The sequence below is a fragment of the Mangifera indica genome, chromosome 20, assembly GCF_011075055.1.
Source record: "Mangifera indica cultivar Alphonso chromosome 20, CATAS_Mindica_2.1, whole genome shotgun sequence".
In the NCBI taxonomy this organism is placed as follows: domain Eukaryota; kingdom Viridiplantae; phylum Streptophyta; class Magnoliopsida; order Sapindales; family Anacardiaceae; genus Mangifera; species Mangifera indica.
In genome coordinates, this window is record NC_058156.1 from 2,872,029 (window position 1) to 2,893,749 (window position 21,721).

The 21,721-nt window shown below is 32.8% G+C and overlaps 1 protein-coding gene and 1 pseudogene across 2 annotated transcripts; both read left to right on the forward strand.

Annotated features, from left to right (window-relative positions):
- Positions 1 to 654: 654 nt before the first annotated feature.
- On the forward strand, positions 655 to 7,365 carry LOC123204642 (peroxisomal membrane protein PEX14-like). 2 transcript variants are annotated; one of them, XM_044621414.1, is made up of 12 exons: positions 655 to 935; positions 1,573 to 1,814; positions 1,929 to 1,968; positions 2,081 to 2,274; positions 3,350 to 3,539; positions 3,677 to 3,766; positions 4,755 to 4,828; positions 4,947 to 4,989; positions 5,067 to 5,134; positions 5,341 to 5,385; positions 5,467 to 5,535; positions 6,674 to 7,365. In XM_044621414.1, the coding sequence occupies exons 1-12, from the start codon at positions 878 to 880 to the stop codon at positions 7,166 to 7,168; spliced, it is 1,608 nt and encodes a 535-aa protein (XP_044477349.1). In that variant the 5' UTR covers positions 655 to 877; the 3' UTR covers positions 7,169 to 7,365. The 2 variants fall into 2 exon arrangements, with proteins under 2 accessions (XP_044477349.1, XP_044477350.1); XM_044621415.1 differs by lacking the exon at positions 5,341 to 5,385.
- Positions 7,366 to 9,233: 1,868 nt separating this feature from the next.
- Positions 9,234 to 19,765, forward strand: LOC123204783 (annotated as a pseudogene).
- The last annotated feature ends 1,956 nt before the right edge of the window (positions 19,766 to 21,721 follow it).

The window sequence follows — 21,721 nt, forward strand, 5'->3', positions numbered from 1 at the left end:
CTGCGAAATTACAAAAAAACCCGACGTGGGATAATGATTTCCCCGACACCCCAATGTTTTAAAAAAGCCAGTTTACACCCCCACAACCCATTGTTCATTCAACTGCCGTGGGAGAATTCGTCCTGCCGTGGGAAATTCCGTTCCCACGGCAGCTGCCGTTCCATTCGGCAGCCAATTTCGGCCAATTTTTGGTCGTTTCGACCTCCGATTTTCACATAAATCAAATCTACATATTGTATAATATAAAAACCCTCAATCAATTCAACAAAAACAACCAAAAATTGAAACATTTTAAGCATTATTCAAACCGTAAACCCTAAAATTTCAAACCCAAAATTCTCAATCAAATCGCAATAATATGAGTTATAACTTGATCCAAACAAGATTACGGGAGATGTGATAACATTAATTTCCATTTTCGGTTACCGGAAAGCAAGAAAATTGGCGGAAATGACGTTCGCCGTGGGATGGCCGTGGGATGTGGAAAAAATTCGAATTTTCTTTGAATTGCACAGTGAAAATTTGCTGTGTTTATATATGGGGGCAGTTTCGTCATTTCACAAAACATGGGCATTTTTGCTTAAACCTGAATTTTTTGGGCAATTTCGCTTAGACCCCTTTAATTTTGCCTAGTTTTTAAAATTTCCCGAAAAAAAAAACAAAGGAATTATCTTCTGGGCTTTTGGCTTCATCCGGTTAGTAAGCTATCAAGTATCGCCCATCAGCGGTCAGGCAGTCTTAGCTTCGGGATGAGCAAAAACCATCGCTGACTTCACTTACGTCATCATCATCCTCATCCTCATCTTCTGTAAGCACTTCTTCTTTTATTTTAACTAACCGTCGTGTTGTTTCATTTGCTGAAAGGATTTTCGGTGCTATGGCGACTCAATCTCCGCCTCCTCGAAATCCAACGGTTCATGATCCTCCAAAACCAGGTTCTCTTTCTTCTTTGTTATTTGGTCAATGGTCAATCTTATATTTATGTTCAATCTGTAACTTAATCTTCTATTGAAATTTATGTGTTATCTTTGTTTCCAACATTGATAGGAAAAGAACTAGAATTTAAATTAGCGAAATTTGATTGTGTTATAACTTGAATATTTCATTTCACGGCTTAATATGGAAGTTTAGTAGTTTGCTTAGTTATTTGACTGTTATGTTATGGTATTTGTTGAGGACGAAATTATATATGATTTGATGTTCCTTCCAAAAATATTTATTCATCCATGTTCGTAGTTTTATCAACAATCGTTTTCGACGCATATTTATGTTATGGAGGTAGTAGGTGCAACTGGTAGAAAAAGAAAATTTTTGCTCGTTTGGAATTTCATTTCAATTTTGAGTTTAGTAGGATGAAATTCTTGTATGACTGTGAGGCAAATTGCAAAATATTAGTATTATATATGGTGGATTTGAAATTACATCAACTTAAATAAGCAAGTTCTTGTGTTTGTGGATCGATATCATTGTAGCTAACATCAGAAGCTTGTGTTTCAGCGGTTCCTCATAATTGGATTTTGTGGATGAGGATAACAGTGCTCATTGTCTTATTTTGTTTTTGTTAATATTCAGCTGTAGAACAAGCACAACCAGCAAATGAGGCACAGCCAGATGCTAGAGATACTGCTGAGCCAATTTCTTCTCCATCAGTGTTTGTGAATTCAGAACCCATGAGGGAGGAGCAAGTGCAGAATGCTGTAAAATTCCTTTCACACCCTAAAGTCAGGGGTTCGCCAGTTATCTATAGACGATCTTTTCTAGAGAAGAAGGGTCTCACGAAAGAGGAGATAGATGAGGCTTTTCGGCGTGTTCCTGTAAGCAACTTATTTATTTTTGGTTCGCTTCTGTTACTACATTAAATTGTTTTAGAAACAGTTTATTGACTCTTATTTATTAGTATTTATTATTTTCTTACTTGATAATTTCAGGATCCATCTCCAAGTGCACAGGCAACCACTATTAATCAAGGTAACAAACTTTGGTACTGAAGTGGAAGCTTTGTCTTCGGCTGTGCACTTATTGGGTTTGGCAGAAGCTTGTAATGCCAATTCTGTTTTATGCTGAAATTTAATATGAACAGATGGACAGATGAAATCATCACCTAGCATTCAGCCACATGCAACAACACAAGCTTTGCAGCCTGCTGCAGCTGCTCCTGCAGGTGTCGTTACACCAGTGAGGACATCAATGATGTCCTGGTTTCACTGGTATCATGCTGTTCTTGCTGTGGGATTTCTGGCCGCTTCAGGTGCTGGAACTGCTGTTTTAATCAAGGTAATAATAACCTCTGTTTTAAATTCTTTATAAATTAGTAGTTCAATATGTTAATGCCCAGCCTTAATATTTTATCATCTTTTTTTATGTTGGATTGCATTTGTGGGTATACTTTGCCTAATCTATATATTGCAGTACAGTATTAATTGCTTTGTATTTCTCGGGGAAATTACCCTTAATGGTCACATTTTTAGGTCAGAGTTGAAATATGCTCTTCTTGAATTTTCTCTCTTAACCTAGCCATCTGAAACTTGGTTAGACAAAAGTAGCCTTATCTGACAATTAACACATTTCAAGGCAATACAAGAAAGGCCATTCTTCCAGTGCCTGAATTTTAGCATTCTGACACCGCTAGAACATTTTAATGATGCTCAAACCCTGTGGTTCTAGCACTTTTGTTGGGGAATATGAATGATTCAGTGTAATTTTATTGTTTTCTATATTTGAAATGCAAAAGAGCTTGATTTGTTGCTGAAAATTAGTTTTCCGTAGTCAGAAGCACATAATCTGCAAATTTGACTGGTATAGCATTTATTCCTTCCATGCTAGAGAATACTTTAATTGTAACTTCTTTCTTTGCTTGGAACACTAAAAACAATCAAAGTGTTGAACATGTTCAAACCATATGTGAACGCACTGTTTACAACTAAATGTGTCCTGTTCTTTTGTTCAGGATTCTCAACATCAAATAAAATTTACACTAAGCTAATACAACATTTCCATGAATGGTAAAGGATTTGATGACAAACAATATCTTTGTTGAAGCTTTGCAATGGTTTGATGTAAAATGTAGGTGATAAGAACCGGTTCTACTAACAAATTTAAGTTCACAGATTTGATGAATGGAACTTGTGAAGTTTTAGGCAAGGAACAATGAAGAAGTTGTATTATGTTTGTGTGTTTTGTTTTGTTATTTATATAGAAGAGCCATTTTTTTCTATTTGTTTGGTGAGTAGCAAGGTAGGAGAGGGAATACTGGGTTGGTTATGTTTCAATTTTTTGCTTAAAAATGTGGCTTTTTAGGCTAATATGCCAAGGTTGATCACAAGATCAATTGACATTTTCCTTGTTTTAGAAAACTTTTGTCCCAAGGTTCAAGTCTTGGATACGGAAAGTTGTCTTAGAAGAAGATGATGATATTTCAAAGAAAACTAATGGGAAACCAAGTTTAGCAGAAGAAGCAGCAGCGGCCGCCAAAGCTGCTGCAGCTGCAGCTGCTGATGTGGCAAAGGCAAGCCAAGAAATGTTGAATTCAAAAAATAATGGTGGGATTATAATACTGGACTTAAGTTTATTTGTTAACACATCATTTTTTTGACACTAATTCACTTGTTCTTTTCTTTAGCTGCTTTAATTTTGTCACTGACGAGATTGTATGCTACACCTTGTTCCTTTATATCAGAAAAAAGATGCTTCGAGGAATTTATGAATCTGTTAGCTGTGCAAGTTCAGGAAATTAAGTCCATGAGTAATGCCATAAGGAAGTTGGAAGGTACATTACATCTTTCTTTGGGATGAAGTAAATTGTTAAATTATATAGCTTTTTGGTTTTACTGTGGTTGCCTATTGCCCAAATCAGTGTCATTTTGAGCAGCAGTTTTGATTTCCAATGATGCTAGAATCATTTTTAGCTAATAATAAAAAGAAAAAGACCGTGGTTCTGGAGAAAAAGAGTTTTGTTTTTTATATTTGGGGTGAGGAAGTTTGGACTCTGGAAAGCTAATGGAACATTTTTAAATATTGGGATTTTCCCTCGTATAATTTTCTATTTATATCAATTTTCTACTTGCAACCTAATCTTACATCAACTTTCAAAGGATGTTGTTAAGGTATTGTGGTGAATGAGTCTAACAATATTTTCAGCTATCATACCCAATTTCTTCTTCACTTCCTTTTCAAGTTACAATAATGTTCTTTTAAATGCCTTGTCAGAATTAACCCCAGCCAACTTTTAATTATTTAGAGGCCCTCTGTTGCATTTTTATTGTGAAGCCTTACAGAGAGCAAAAGGGTCAGATTTGCTGTGGGCTGATGGAGTGACTCATCTAACTATGTTTAAGTTTATCTATGTCTTGTTCTAGTTTTGATCTAATCTCTTGGCAGGTGTATTTTGGCTTATAATGATCACGATTAATCTGTGATGTAGCTCTTTCGTTTGTTGATTTTAAGTTTGATCATTTCATTTTGGAACTTTGATTTCAACCCTCTTTTTTCTTCCTTTTTTTTTTTTTTTTTTTTTTTTTTTTTTGCTGTTCTAGTGTGTGGTGACTGTTTACCTTGTCTGTGGGGTTTAGAGTTGGGTACCTGGAATGTATTAAGCTACATGACCCTCAATTGTTTAACACAAATCTATGGTAGTTTTGATTTTTGTCTTCTTATGTTGATACTTTCATGGAGATTTGTTCAAAAGGCACCTCACATTTGAATGGGATTTGGTCAAATTTCTTATTGTATGTCCTTTGTTTGCTTGTAATTATCAGGACAAACTACTTATTCTGAAAGAACCTCTTTTGTCAATCAAGGAGATCATAGGGTCTCTGTCACTAGTCTGAAGGTGAGCTGAAAATATGTGTAGCCTATGATTGCTTTTCTGATATGTGTTGGAGCATAAAATATTTTAATTCAAATTTTAGTGCTCAAGTGGACTTTCCTAATTCAAATTATTGTCACAGCAACCATACATGAATGGCCAGTTGGACATGGACTCCCAATCAGGTAGCTGGATCCTCCTTGTTTAATCTTTAAAATGGCCTTGAACTTTTATGCAGCACTAAGTTGAATTTTGTGTACAGTGAGGTCTTCCTCACCTCCTGCCACTGGGGAACCCTCTGTTGCACCCCACCCAAAGTCATTTATGGAGGTTAGTTTCTGTGATCTTGCTTTTTAGAAATTCTTTTCAGTGAGAAATGAAATTTGTATTTTTCACCTTTTCATATTCTAGCTAGCTGTATACATACCTGCATCACTATTTTCATTCTTGATGAATGATGAACGTGAAAAAGTATGTTCACATATTTAATTTCACTGTGGTTTGAAAGCCCTTTTCTATGTGTAATTATGTTGTAGATTATGGCAATGGTCCAGAGAGGGGAGAAACCGTCCAACATTAGGGTAACCAATGTTCTATTTTAAACAGTTGATACTTCTTTACTGGTCAATGCTGATTCTCCATCTTTCTGTTTTCTCATGCAGGAGATAAATGATCAACCTCCGAACCCAAACCAGCAATTATCAAATCCGCGCATAGTGCACAGAGCTAAGGTTTGTTTCTTCATTACATTTGTGGATTGTGGACAACTCCTTTACTTTGTTGGCTATATGAAAAATAGTATTTCAAAACAGGATAAGCATTTTGTTGAAGGTCAAATTTTATAGATCAATGTCAAATTTTTAGTTGCATCAGCAATTTCATATTTCCTTCATCAGTATAGGTGGCTGCATGATGATATATTACTCTGAAGTATTTCAAAATGGGATAAATGAAAATTAGTATTTCAATATGGGATAAGCTTTTTGTTGAAGAACTGGTCAAATTTTATAGATTGAAGCCATATTTTTAGTTGCATTATCAATTTCATATTTCCAGCATTAATGTAGGTGGCTGCATGATGTTGAATTACTATCAAGTGTTTGGTATTTGAAAACTAAGGAGAGAAGAACATGTGTAATACCCCTAGACAAATTTCACATCGATGAAACATGGGAGATGTTAGGTATATATGAGTATCTCAAAGACAACAAAAGTTGGTTAAATAACTTGTAAACTCTTAAATTGTCAAGACGCATTTTAAATTGAAAAGTTTAAAAGCACAATCGTGACGGATTGTATGTTTGTCAATATGTTGGACAAAATGTTGTAAATGGTATTAAAGCCATTCTGCATGTTCTCTCGAATGATGATGAGACAAACTTTAGTGAGAACGCTAGGTCTTGTAAGGTAAAGAATTAATGTAAGATCTTTAGACAAATCCTACATCTTTAAAGCATGAGAGAAATTTTGAGTTTGTATGGGTATCCCACATTGTTTGGGGATGATAATAGGAAATTGGTTAAATATCCTATAAGTTTTTAGACTGGCAAGACGAATTTTGGGTTTGCAAAGCTCAAATAGTAAAACTGTGATGGACTAAGTTTTTAAACTGTAATGGGCCAGTCTGTTGGACTAGATGCTACAACATGCCTGCAAGATGGCTAAAGTAATTTTTCAATTGAAATGATATGAGAATGGCCTCTCTTCTGGAATAGGCATTTCATACTTTTATCATATTACCACTAGAGATAGAAATAACAGGATTCATCTATGAATTGTGGATATTTAGCTAATTGCTTTTAGATTTGACTGAGATAAAAGAATTTGAATACACCCAAACTGATTATGTCTTTCACTTATCCTGTGTAGCCCTGGGAGGTTGGTCAGGCCCAAAATGGCTCCAACCAAGTACTTGAGTCTGAAGTAAATGCGGAAGGCTTGAATACAAGGGTTCAAGATAATGGGCAGAACTATCTGATAGATGATGAGAGTCCATTACCTTGGTGGCAGCGGAAACATGTGAAGATTACAGAAGTTGAGAATGAAGATGAAGTCAAGACTGGACCTTATGGTGTTCGAACCAATGGGCAACCAGTTCAGCGGGCATGGGTTCCACCTCAGCCACCACCGGTTGCAATGGCAGAAGCAGCTGAAGCAATCCGGAGGCCGAAACCAGCAGTTCCAAAAGAACAGTTGGCTGGTGATAAGTCTGTGTCTAATAATTCAGATGTTACTGATGAGTTGCAGAGGATCACAAAGATATCAGAAGCAGGAGGTGCAGTGGAAGAGATGAACTGTGGGGGCTTAGCGATGAACACAAGTGAGATACAGGAAGAACAAGAAAACGGCATTGTGGGGGCTTAGTGAATATATACTTGACCCACATCTATAAACGCAATTTGGTATCCCTATTCCTCTTAAGAATAAAGTTTTAAATAGGTATTGAAAAGCAGATTACAGTGAACTTTGTTTATAAACCACTAATATGCATTGGATGACCATGGAGTTGAAGTTTCACGAACCTGCGAATTTTATGGATTATGTGCATCTTTTCTCCTTTATATGTGCATTTATATTCTGTCATGCCATGCATCACGCATCCATTATATGCATTTTTGTTACTCTGACTGTAATGCCCAATCTGAATATTTCTGAATTGGCTTAGTAGAGGTGGATGTTTTTGAGCGACCAACCTCTTCCTCATGGACCAGGAGTGAACACACGTACGTTGTCTTTTTCTCTTGTCCAACTCCAATTGGGCATTTATCTTTTATAGTGTTATACACAACTATATAATTCAAAGATTTTGGGTTTAATGGGAGTGTTGGGCTTTGTTGGTAACACTTTTTAAGATGAAAGAAATACCACTAATTCGATGTGAAAGTAAAATTTCATTCCTGAGTTTGGGTTAAGTAGCTGTACATTGTTATATGTATATATTTTTAGTATATAATTTAAGTATAAAAAAGTTTATGGCCACATGTGAAAATCATGGTATGAGACATTTCTATTTAGGCCAAAAGCCTCTATCCCATCCGAACTTTCATGAAACAATAATACATGTGAATTATCAATTCTAAAACTTGTCACTTTTACCCTAAATAATATCAAAATCTTGACTAATTTAAAAATTTATCACTTAAACTTTTAGAAAAGAATTTATTTACTAACCGAGTAAGAAGAAATGGAATTGGTCATAGGTAGGAGAGAGGTTGTCATCAACAAAGAGAGAGAAAACACAAACACAACAAGAGGAGGGAGATAAGACATTGTTAAAGCCATTAAGATACAATGAGAAAATGGTGATCAGATATAATTGTTGACAATAATAAGAGAGACATTAACAATACTAGAAGCCATATCCAACATTTTGAGAACCTAATTAAGGTTAGATTGAGAAAGGATAGTCGGTGATGAGAAATGATATAAAAGAGGAAAAATAGAAAATGGAAAGAATAATAAATAACAAAAATATACAAAAAAATAAAGGAGAAAATAAAAAACCAGAAAAAAAAAAAAAAACGAAACCCTTTCAATATCAGTGTTCATTGAACCAGTGGAAAATTGGAGTTTTTAAATTTAAAGGATGAAAAAAATGTGTACTTTCTTCACAATTTGGGTGGGAAGGAGTCAATCCGCCTTCTATTTATACTGGAAACTTGAATGTTAATTTTATATTAAATCTCATGCACATAGAAGGTTAAAATCATATTTAATTTGGATAAGAGCCGTGCTATGTGTCTAATTTTTATATATAATTTTGTATATAAATAATGATAAATCATCTTATGATTATATAATTAAAAATTAAAAATAAAACAATATACAATCGTTTTTTATGTACAAAGTTATTTATAAAAGTTATACATATAATTTTTTTTTTGAATAATTCACGGACATTTGTTATTTGATTATAATGATTTAAAATATACTTTCCCAGCAAAGAATTAATAATATATTGTATCAATGTTTTTAAAATCAGAGTATTAGTTAAATAGGTTCCTTAATTCACGGTTTGATTGATTTAACCAACTAATTTCAATATAAAATACTATAGTTGAATAAATAATTATAAAGGGTTGATTAGTGTTTCATTTTAACATATAATTATTCAATTAATTAATATGAGTATCATCTATCAAATACTCTCAAATTTACTACCGTAAAAAATCAATACGACTTTAAATTTATTTATTTATATTGATAATATAATGTATAATATTAAAATATAAATAATTCACGTATACTATATTCAATTCATCATAAGTTCTTCACTCCAAATTTTAATAACACAAACTCTTATGCATTAAATAATAATTTTATTTTTTTAATTAATCAATTTTATTATATAAATAAATATATGGGCTTTTTAAAATTCACAGATGAAAATTTGGATATACACTGAACCTTGGGTGGGGAGAAATCTTTTGGCCTTGAACTTATTCCCGGGCATTGTTTGCCCGGTTTGTTATTTACAAACCATTCCGAGGCATTTTTGTATAACTAACTAACTTATTAACTCTCCATTTCTTTTTTCTCTAGCAGCAGACACTTCTGTCTCTACCTTTTGCACTTTCTTTTCATCTCTCTTGTTTGTTTGTCACTCTGCACTATCTGCCTGTTTTCTGAAATTGCAATCTCTATACCATTTTCCTTTGATGGCTTTGAGTTTTCTGCTTCCGACTGAAATCAAATCTCTCTCTTTCTTAGATACCCCCAAGTCCCATTGCTTCCCTAAGCTTCCAGGTACCGCCCTCTTACGGATTTCTGTTATAATGGATACATTTTTAAGTACTGAACCTACTTTCTTTTATTTTGTTTCGTTGTTTTATCGGCTGCCAAAATTTAGATAGGCTGAAAAATCAATCCTTTTTCGTGGGTTTAATTGAATTGCTCTATCAAAATTTGATCTTTGTTTTCTTCTTTATCTTTTCTTAATTAAAGTTTTTTGGGCTATTGTTAAGTTCTTGTGCTATGAGAGACGTGATTGAGGAGTGTCTTAAAATGTTGGATTTCTAAAGCTTTTTGATTGAGCATGTCACAGTGTATGGCCAAGATAATAGATTGTCATGCTTAAAGATAAATAAATATGTATTTGCAGAAGCCTTTGAAGAAAATTTGCCGACCTTGTATATTTGAATTTACCTGTGACTATATGCTTGCTTGTTTCTTTTGCTATAGTAGGTTAATAAGTCATCTAATTAATAATTTGAACTTCATAAGGAAACTTCATTTGAAAAAATAGTGATAGCTTTCTGTCATATAACATGGTCCTCAAGGGAGTTGCATGATTTTAGCTTTCAATGGTAATTATTGTTGTTTCCTTATAATCCCTCTGTAAATTTTGGTGTCATGGCTTTGAACTTATCGTTGGTTTCATTTATTTTTTCATGTTCGGTATCTCCATTAGAGCATCTTTATCGGCTTCCTCTCAGCGGTGATTGTGCTTCTGCTTTTAAACTTTGAACAATTAGAGCTTCATTTCCTTTTGTAGACAGGATGGACATTAAGTTTTGCTAATTTATGACTTCTAGGTGGATTCGCATTAAAGATGAAAGATATTGGAAAGGCATTGGCAGAACAGTCCAGTGTTCTGCTCAGCCACCCCCTCCAGCGTGGCCAGGACGAGTGTATCCAGAGTCTGGTTATAAGACTTGGGATGGTCCAAAGCCTATATCGATTGTTGGATCAACTGGTTCTATTGGAACTGAGGTATTCAGGGACAATCCAAGATTCAAACGATAATAATAGTAATAATGACAATAATCATAAAAAATGGTTATCTGCCAATGTCAAGGTGTTTACAAAACATATTTTTGTCTTTTTGATAAGTAATAATTTTACCAATAAAGGCACTCAATGAGGTTAATGGGACAACCTTTTTGTTATAAATGCATTTTGAATATTGTAATGGAAATAAGGGCCAAAGAAGACAAATGATTGTGATTCAAATGTTTAAAATTTACCCTGTAATCCTCTTATGTGCCTGCTTTCTGTTTCCAATCCTGCTAATAAACAAGAAGTTATTTCTTCTTGTAAACAATATATATTCTAGGTGTTTTTAACATGTTTTGGACCTTCATCATGCAGACATTAGATATAGTTGCAGAGAATCCTGATAAATTCAGAGTTGTGGCACTAGCAGCTGGTTCTAACGTAAATCTTCTTGCTGATCAGGTAAGCATTTAGTTTCATAATGTTCACAGAACTTGCAGTGCTGAATTTATTTCATCTGGCTACTGCCTTTAGGTTCTGTGATGAAAAAATCTGATACTTGTTTCTTGAATTGGTGATTCAATGATTATGTTCATTGATTACTACTAGTAGAACTCAGCATTTGGGGATTTAGAGGGAAGACTCCCAAGTAGTAATTTCTTCTCATTTATTTATCAATTTTTGAACAGAAAAAGCTTGGAGTTCTGCTTCTTTAGATATTTATATGTTAATTTCCGGAATAATAAAGCATTGACATAATAAACTGGAGTAGATAGATTCAAAATCATTATGGTAGCTCCAACAATTCTCTAATATTTTGTATTCTACAGGTAAAGCAATTCAAGCCACAATTAGTTGCTGTTAGAAATGAGTCCTTGATTAATGAACTCAAGGAGGCTTTGGCTGATGTTGAACAAAAGCTTGAGATTATTCCAGGGGAGCAAGGAGTTATTTAGGTAGGCAACATGAGATTATTCCCCTTTTTTCTTTCTTTTTTGATGATAAAGTCATTCTTGTTGTTGGAAAGATACTGCTTTGAATTCCTTTTCAGGTTGCCCAACATCCAGATGCTGTAACTGTGGTAACGGGGATAGTGGGTTGTGCAGGATTAAAGGTAAATCCATGAATTTACTTTAGATTTATTTAGAATTAGGATTTCATGGTAAAGTCAAAGCATACCAAGATCTGAGTTATTAGATTTTATGAATTAGGCACCTTATATTTCTTTTCTTATATAGCCTACAGTGGCTGCAATGAAAGCAGGGAAAGACATAGCTTTGGCCAATAAGGAGACACTAATTGCTGGTGGTCCTTTTGTCCTTCCTCTTGCTCACAAGCATAATGTAAAAATTCTTCCAGCCGATTCAGAACATTCTGCCATATTTCAGGTATGAATTATCTGTGTTGATTAGTGAGTTTATCCAACACATTTTATAATTAGTTCTGCATTAATGTGTTTGTCTTGGTAAATGAAAACCCCTTTTGTGATGCTTTTATCATGCTCATTCCCATGATTTCTTTCATGCTTGCTACCAAAGTAGGTTTACAGAAATTTCTTTTTCTTCAGTGTATTCACGGCTTGCCGGAGGGTGCACTTAGGCGCATCATTTTAACAGCATCTGGTGGAGCTTTTAGGTAGGAACAAAAAATTCTATAATAAATTGGGTTCCTTTTTCTTATCCATTTATCTACTTGTGTAGATATATTAAATTTGCACCCTATCCATATCCCTGCATCAGTTGGAAACTTGTGTAGATATATGTTTTCTGCGTCACTTTTATATCTATATTGTAGTTGTATATTACACCCATATTAACTACATGCATATGACATATAAAAGGTCTTAATGAGTTTAAATAAACGTCATCAAATTGTTTCTCGCATAGACAATCTATTTAGTCAATAGTATTGTATAGTGGGTGTGTGCTATATCACCACAGTATATCAGTGGATGATATTAGACATGGTAGATATATATATATAGGTAAACAATATAACCGTTTGATGGTTAGAAAACTGATCAAAGGTTATTATATTATATTGTTTATCGAATTTGACCGCTGAACGATGATCACATGGGCATTAATATGTAGTTAATGACACATCGTAAATCATACTAGTGTAGAGATCATTTGACTTGAGATATCACAATTGTGTTTCGTTTCGGAATGTATGGTTCATACGGTGTATACTATGAGACTAATCATATCTCGTTCAAAAGCCGTTTTGATCATATGTTGTTTGAGCGAGCGGACAAGTGATGAGCATACAAGGATCCGTCAGCTCGACTGCTCTTGAGTTCCCATACGAATATTGAGAAATATAAAAATCTAAGACACTGGCCAGTGTAGGTAAAAGACCACATGAAGAGAGTTTCGATGTGGTATGTTATGATGCATTATTTGATATTTGAAAAGATTAAATATTGGATTTTGACATTCTATAGTACTCTAGACACCAATTGACTAATTTTACGTCATATGACATGGTATCCGTCACATAATAGAAATCTAAGATTTTCAGCCTTATGATGTAACCCTAATCGACTTACAATGAAAGGCTCGAATTTGATATTGAAAATTTGAGAAAGATTTTATTATTATTAATTAGGTTCAGTTTATATTTTGAGTACTCTAGTATGTATCTTTGGATACATATTTGTCATCCAAGACATGTTACTAAACCATATTCTTACAATTTATGTCATTGAAAACTTTTCTAATATCTTAAATGGTATTGTAAGAATATTTCACGTCTAAAAGTTTTAGTTCTCTAAAACACAAAATCATGTGTTATATGATTTTAAATAAATTACATGATAACATAAAACATAAAACTTAGACATGCTATTAAACACATATCAACTATATTATTTAATAATCAAAAGAAGTCATATTTTAATGCAACTTAGCATATCACATATCTAAAATGTACATTAGGTTGATCTTGCATATAAGATATCCAATATCTTATAACTTAATTCTAGACTAGCAAACTTGAGGTGTTTATTTATGTATCTAAGACAACAAACATATCCAATATGTTAAGTCCATTTCAATCTAACATATATAATATTAAGCATTTAGATACATGATGTTTACCATGTCATAATGTCTCATATATAGCATACATATGTCACACATTAATACTATCACATATACCTATAATAACATGACATTTTGAGTATCATATTAATATTTGTAACCCGGTAGTCAAACATTCAAACATAGAAATTAAATTTGTAATTTGGTAAACTTAACAAATAATTTATCATACTTCATGCTATTTATTCAAGTTTGCTAAAACACAAACACATTCAATGTTTGGTGTCTACAAGATCAAACCATAACAAGTTTACAAAGTAATTAAACCAAAATTTTATATTGCATTTTTCTTGAAATCAACCATGAAACCCTAATTCTTGATGTTTCCAAAACACATACCAAGTTCACCAAAATCTCACTAAACATGTTTCAATATATACTTAAACATGAATAGATTTTAGAATGATAAGTTGTAAAATAAATACATAACACATGCCTAATATGAGCCAAATTTACAAGTGTCATGCGTTTCACCAAATTATTACATATATGAATCATTCATCACTCAAACATAATCCATCTCACCATGTAATAATTATTCAAGTATGAATATAGTTACTCATAAAGTGATTTATCCAATCCAAGTTATCAAGAATTCAATTCTCAATCAAATTAAGTCAAACACTAGTTTAATGAATTAATAACAATTCAATCAACATTGAATGTTATTTCCATCAACCAAATACATGGAAATCATGTCAACTTGTTCATGCCCTTCACCAAGTCATACAAACTAAGTTTCTTAAACACATATTCCCATGTAAAGTCAAGATTCAAATTCATGTGTATATCATGACAATCATGTATAAATCATGATTCAACCATTAATTTCAAAAACATCCAAATTTCTAAAATTAGGGTTTTTTGTTTTTGTTTTTAATTATGTCAAAAGTTATCCAACATAATTTTAACAATTTAAAGCTTCTCAAATGCTATCAAGACATTCCTAATAACATATGTACACTTGGTTTGAACTAATCACACATAACAAAACTTATATTTTAGGTTTTGATCACTAACACTTCCAAACACGCAAAATTATGACATGTTCTTGTCATTCAATGATCAAATTCTTGCTCTGATACCATTTGAAGGATTTCGGTTAGAAAATTAGAATTTTTAGATCATGTTCACATCATATGTAACAATGGTAATATAAAATTTACATGTTTCAACAAAATAAAACATAGAAACATGTAAACTACCTTGTACCTTGTAAGTTGATTTGAAGTTTTGAAGCTTGAATCACGAAAATAAGTGATCTCTTGATTTGCACCCTTCAAGGAAGAAAAATGGAAGAAAATTGATGCTTTTTCCCGGCAAAAGAAGAAGAAGAAGAGAAAAATATATATTTTTCTCTCTTTTATTAAACTAAAACTTGATATTTATCAAGTTAAAGCATGTGTTCAATTCTCATTGGTTGATAATTAAGAGAAATTAGAATTTGAAATATGTTGAATAATTTGTGCTCAAAATTATTCATTATAACTTTGTAAACAATTTAAAAGGTATAAAATGACAATTTTGCCTCTTTTCCAAATCTTATTCGAAAAGTACAATTTTTATTCTTGGAAAGTACTAGCCAACCATGGATAAATATTTTCAGCTTCATAACACTATTTTCTTCCTTGAAATATGGGTATGACCTCAAGGTTCATAGTGACGTAGCCGTGTGCCCCATATGGAACGATACGTTTCATTATATCACTATATAAACTAAAACTGTCGTTAACCCATATACTTCATTTTCTGCTGCAAAACGAAGCTCCCACTGATCATGTGGTGTCATTTAGCAATGCTCCATGGCCCCTACATCACAATGAAGTACAAGCTTCACATAATGTTAAATAAACTTTTTTTACTCACACTTACTATATAGTTCAATCCCTCCGTCGTTACATCCTGATTAAACTTGAATTTATGGAATGTCAAAATCCAATATTTAATCTTTTTGAATATCAAGTAATACATCATAACGTGCTACATCAAAACTCTCTTCATGTGGTCTTTTACCTACACTGGCCAGTGTCTTAGATTTTCATTTTTTTTGATACTCGTATGAAAACTCGGGAGCAGTCAAGCTGAATGATTATCACTTGCCCTCTTGCTCAAGCAACATATGCTCAAAGCGGCTTTTGAATGAGACATGATTTACCTCGTGGTATACACCGTATGAACTATACATTCCGGAACGAAGCATAACTGTGATATCTCAAATCAAAGGATCTATACACTAGTATGATTTACGATGTGTCATTGACTACATATTAATCGGAATGTAACGATGGAGAGAGTAAACTACATGGTAAGTGTAAGTAAGAAAAGTTCATTTGACATTATGTGAAACTTGTACTTTATTGTGATGTAGGGGTCATGAGACATTGTTAGATGACACCACATGATTAGTGGGAGCTTCGTTTTGTAGCGAAAAATGAAGTATATGGGTTAACGACAGTTTTAGTTTATACAATGATATAATGAAACGTATCGTTCGATATGGAGCCCACGATTATGTCACTATGAACCTTGAAGGTCACACCCATATTTTAAGGAAGAAAATGATGTTATGAAGTTGAAAATATTTATCCATGGTTGGCTAACACTTTTCGAGGATAAAAATTATGTTTTTCGAATAAGATTTGGAAAAAGGGGTAAAATTGTCATTTTACACCTTTTAAATTGTTTAGAAAGTTAGAATGAATAATTTTGGGTACAAATTATTCAATATGTATCAAATTTTAATTTCTCTTAATTATCAACCGATGAGAATTGAACACATGTTTTAATTTGATAAATATCAAGTTTTATTTTAATAAAAGAGAGAAAAATGTAAAAAAAATATATATTTTTCTCTTCTTCTTCTTCTTTTACTGGGAAAAAGCATCTATTTTCTTCCTTGAAAGATGCAAGTCAAGAGATCATTTATTTTAGTGATTCAAGCTTCCAAACTTCAAGTCAACTTACAAGGTACAAGATAATTTATATGTTTTTATGTTTTATTTTTTGAAACAATATATAAATTTTATATTACCATTGTTACATATGATGTGAACATGATCGAAAAGTTCTAATTTTCTTGCGAAAATCCTTCAGCTTTGAAGCATCCTAAATGGAGTATGGGGAAAAAAAATTACTGTGGATTCGGCTACCCTTTTCAATAAGGTTTGTTTTTATCCAGTGTCTTAAATTTGTGTTGCAAGTTTCATGTTATATGTCAATTAGTTGCTTTAGAGTCTCAAAAACTAATTTATTTATTTTTTATTCGACAGGGTTTAGAAGTTATTGAAGCCAACTATCTATTTGGTGCTGGATATGATGACATGAGATTGTAATTCATCCACAATTTATCATACATTCAATGGTTGAAACACAGGTCTTACGCTTTCCAGAAGTCATATTTTATATTTTAGGAGCACTGCCTGTTAAACGACAAAATTGTATTGTGAATTTGGACAATTTCTTTTCTGATTTTCTGACTTTATATTTGTATTAATTGCTTTTCAGGATTCTTCTGTTCTTGCTCAGTTAGGGTGGGCTGATATGCAGCTACCAATCCTCTATACTATGTCATGGCCTGAAAGAATTTACTGCTCTGAAGTAACATGGTCTCGTCTTGATCTTTGCAAGTAATTACACTTTTCCCTATTACATCATGATTTCAAATATATTGTGTTTTCTTCCAAAAAATAAGATTTCCATGTAGATTATGTTTCTGAAAGATACAAATCCCATGTACCTTCCTGGGGTAATTTTCCTTCCCAAAATGGCCCTTTTTTTTGTGTGAGAACCAAAAATGACCTAGCTTCAATCTAGGGCCTTTCACTTTCTATTGAACAAAGCTAAGGTGCTTTTCCTGAGTAAAAGCTTGATAATTTTGTTCTTTCAATCTGTACATGTCCTCGTACCTTGAACAGGTGCAGATATTTCACCTGTTTATGTTCTTACCAATTTAGCCTGTCATCTAATCTATTGTTTAAGGGACATGTGAACATCAAGTTATGAAAGCCTCATCCATGTAAACCCGAAGGGTTAAGCTTAGTTTTGTTAGTATTTGATTTCAAATAAGAGATTAGGCTTCACATCCTGTTGGGGCCAGCTACTTCATGGTTATTTAGAGTTCAGCGAACATGTAAGGAAGGTCAAGATTCTGGATATTAAAAATATAAGAAAGCCTATTTTTTGTGAGCATTTTTTGGTGTGATGGTGAATATAATCTCTTTTGAGATTTGCATCTTTATGTGCTGGGAGTCATTGATGTGACATTTGAAAATAATGGTGATGTTAAATTTTCATCGTCAGTTGGCTAAAGTTGAGAAGGGTTCATGCAGGCTTGGTTCACTAACATTTAAGACTCCTGACAATATAAAATACCCATCCATGGATCTTGCTTATGCTGCTGGACGAGCTGGAGGCACCATGACTGGGGTTCTTAGTGTAGCAAATGAGAAAGCAGTAGAGATGTTCATCGATGAAAGGTGTGAATTTAATTTTTCTTGATGTTCTATTACTATAAAATGTCGCTTTCTGAACTTCTAAGGCTTATCTGGAGGAGTTTGTTCTCCTTGTTCTGCATTCAACCATAGTGAAATATTAACTTTTGATGAGGAATGCCAATGAACTCCAAAATATGCTTGGTGATTAAGATATGTGAGTGAAGTTGCACAACTCCCAAAACACTAAACTCTTTTTTTTTGGGGTAAGTAACTATTTTGTTTTTACTATAATGCCATTTCTGAAATTTAATTTCATATTTGACCTTAAATACCTTTCTGATGATTTGAAGGAGAAAAAGATTTCTTGTAATATATCAACTTAGTACAATCAGAAATAAATTTCCATAATTTTTATTGCCTTATGCGATGATATAAGGGAGTAATTTTTTATTAAATATGTTGACATTGTACAATCACAAGCACTTTATGAAATTTATTTTCTTAGGGCTGAATTACCTTACAATGAGTTCATGGAAGAAAAGTTTTACACAATATTTTGACACCATACAATTGAAAATAATTTGTGAAGTTCATTTTCATTTTGACCTTAATTTCCTTCTGATGATTTCAAGGAGGACATGACATGTGCTTGACAAGTTGGTTGTTTAACCTAACAATATAAATTTGCCTCTTCTTGCAAAATTATATGACCTACTGAGTCTTAACAAAATTATTCTAGCTAATACTGGTCGAAATTTTTGACAAAGCTTTACTTTAAATATACTATTACAAAATATTGAATTTTATTCACTTGAGCAAAATATAGACTAAAGATAAATTGTTGAGTGCCACTTAGATTACTTTCTCCTTGTGTCTAACCAATTTATCTGGACAAAGATGATTTTTGTTCAACTTCTGAATTTCTTTGGATTTCATAAGTACTCTGTATGAATCCATTTTGCTTGCACGGTTATTCAGTCTGCATTTATTTCCTATTATGCATCTTCCTGTAAGTTGTACCAACAAGTTCTTTGCTTATTTTCAGGATTGGCTATTTGGATATATTCAAGATTGTTGAGCTAACATGTGATAAGCACAGGGAAGAAATGGTAGCCTCACCATTCCTGGAAGAAATTATAAATTATGATCTGTGGGCAAGAGATTATGCCGCTAATTTGCAACTCTCCTCTGATCGAAGTCCTGTTCGTGCGTGAGTGATAAACCTTGCCTTTTAGCAGGGAATTGATGCTATTTTTTGTGAACTGGGCAGTATATTTTCTTTATACAAAGCCTGGTGGCCGAGGTCTATGAGGGTGTTGAGCAATTGTGCCATATAAATGAATATGAGGCATCCAGATTCCAGAATGTATTCCCTCATTATAGGTGTTAAATGCATGAAATCTTTCCCCAGCCAATTGAAGCATTGAAGTTGGTTTAATATAATGGCAACGCAAAGGGGGAGAATCTCAAAAAGAAAACCACAATATAAAAGAGAAAAAAAAGATGAAAATTTTCATTATGCAATACAGAAAAAAAGTGTTCATTACTCCTTTGTAAGTGCTTCTACAGTTCACTGAATGTCAAAGCTTGCTCGACACTTGTTGTCAGTAGAAGTTTTGGCTTCAAGATTACAATTTCCAGACTGCTAAGAACAAATTATTTGTGATGTTCAGTACTGCCAAGTTGAAATTGATTTGCTATTATTATAATTCATATTAAATAATTGGACTTTTGTAGCTTTCTTGTTCAGTTGGGAGTAGCTTGTCTGCAATATAGATTTTGGAGCAGAGCTTTAAAAACAGTAACTCTTTTGCGTGACTACGTAAGATTTGATTAGTTCCATCAACCATCCATCTTCAATAATACACCATTAATTTATGGTCTGTAATTCACCCATTTCAGTATTTTATTTCTTCCATTTTTTAATGATTAATCTAAGTGCTTTCTTTCTATTGAAAATAAGAAGAAATTGCAATACAAATTCTTCAAATTGAGTCCCTTCATTGGCCCTTCTTTACAATAAATTCATCACAAAAATGGTGGGACAGCTAACTTGTACTGTCAGGGCCAAAAAAGCACAAACCCAGATGCCATCTCTATATTTTATCTAAAATTTTATTCTATTGAATCTTCCCTCAGGGATTTGCAAGGTTAATTAAATTATTAGCTCAGTGGTCGATTATTTTAGCTTTATCTAGAGTTGATGGCATGTGTCTCACTAATGTTTCTTGCTCTCATTGTTGGAACCCCATTTTCAGCTATGAAATTATCAAGGAATATTAATTACAGGGTAATAAATAACCACTCTACTTACAGGAAAGTTGAATGAGATTTTATGTTTAATGCATGCATTTTCATTTCCCAGCGGTTTGAGCCATTTTTGATTGCCCAAGATTCATGAACATTCTTGAACTAAAATGTGTTTTGGAAATGTTACATTCTGCTTCAATTATAAGCTGGGAATGACAAATGAAAATGGGTTTAGCATTCTAGGCTTCTAGCTTTTGCCAACTGTAGAAGAAAGATTGCTGTCAAACTATCCATTGTTTAAAGCATGAAGCATCTAATCCACCCATAGATTTTATCCTTTTGTTGTGTGTGTGAAAGGTGAGTTTAACCGTGTAAAATGAAGGAAGTATGATTTTTTTTTTTTTTTCTAACATTTTCATTGTAGTTTTATGCTTCCTACTGATGGAGAATTGCCATTTTAATGGAAGAAACAATGGCATGTAGGAAGACATGGAAGATAAAACATGGTCTGCCATTTTGAGGAAAAGGAGAATTGAAGTGGGGGGTCTTTAGAAAATGGCCAGCTAATTCATTAAGGAATCCTCACCAACTCTTACATATAAATCCTATCACAAACACAATTCCTATCCACATGTGGTGGAACCTTCCTTGGAAACCCTTTTCTTTACTTATGCCATGGCTAGTAGCATTAGAGAGTGAACTTTGATTAGTTCTTGTTGATATTGAAAATTGCACCAATTAAAAGTATATGGAATTGTGATGTAAAACTCAATACAAAACTATGAAGAAAGCAAAAACATTTTAAACTTTATTTGACTCATAGTTTGAGAGTGTATGTCTAATATTATATTTATTGAGTTTTTGATGTAAAATTAGCAAAATAACCATATAAATAAATAAATAAATATGTAACTATGTAATAGACATGTTAAGCCTTAATACAATGAATCTCGATTTTTGATCAAATTTCATTTCTATTGATTATGGAAAATTGCATGATTTTAATTACTGAATTTGATATGATGAAGAAGTTATGAAAATGGTTGAAACTGTGAAGTCTCACTCTTTCTGATATTTCTGAATACAAAAATTTTTATTTGTATTTTGAATTAACTTATGTGTAAATGGTGTGTTTAATCATTAATAATATAATTAATCGATTATTTACTATCACTCTCATAAGTTTAATTAAGAAAGAATTTGACCCCATAATGGTAATGAAAATTTAATGTGAAATTATACTCTAGTAATAAAAATTCATCTAAGCAATAAATAAGATTCAATTTATTGTGTGCAAACCATTGTTTTTCCACAAAAGAAGGTCAAGTTAATGGAAAAAAGAGTTTATGCAGAGTAGAGCTGATGTGGAAGCCATGGTCTGTCCCAATGGAGATTTGGTTGAGTACCCAAGAAAT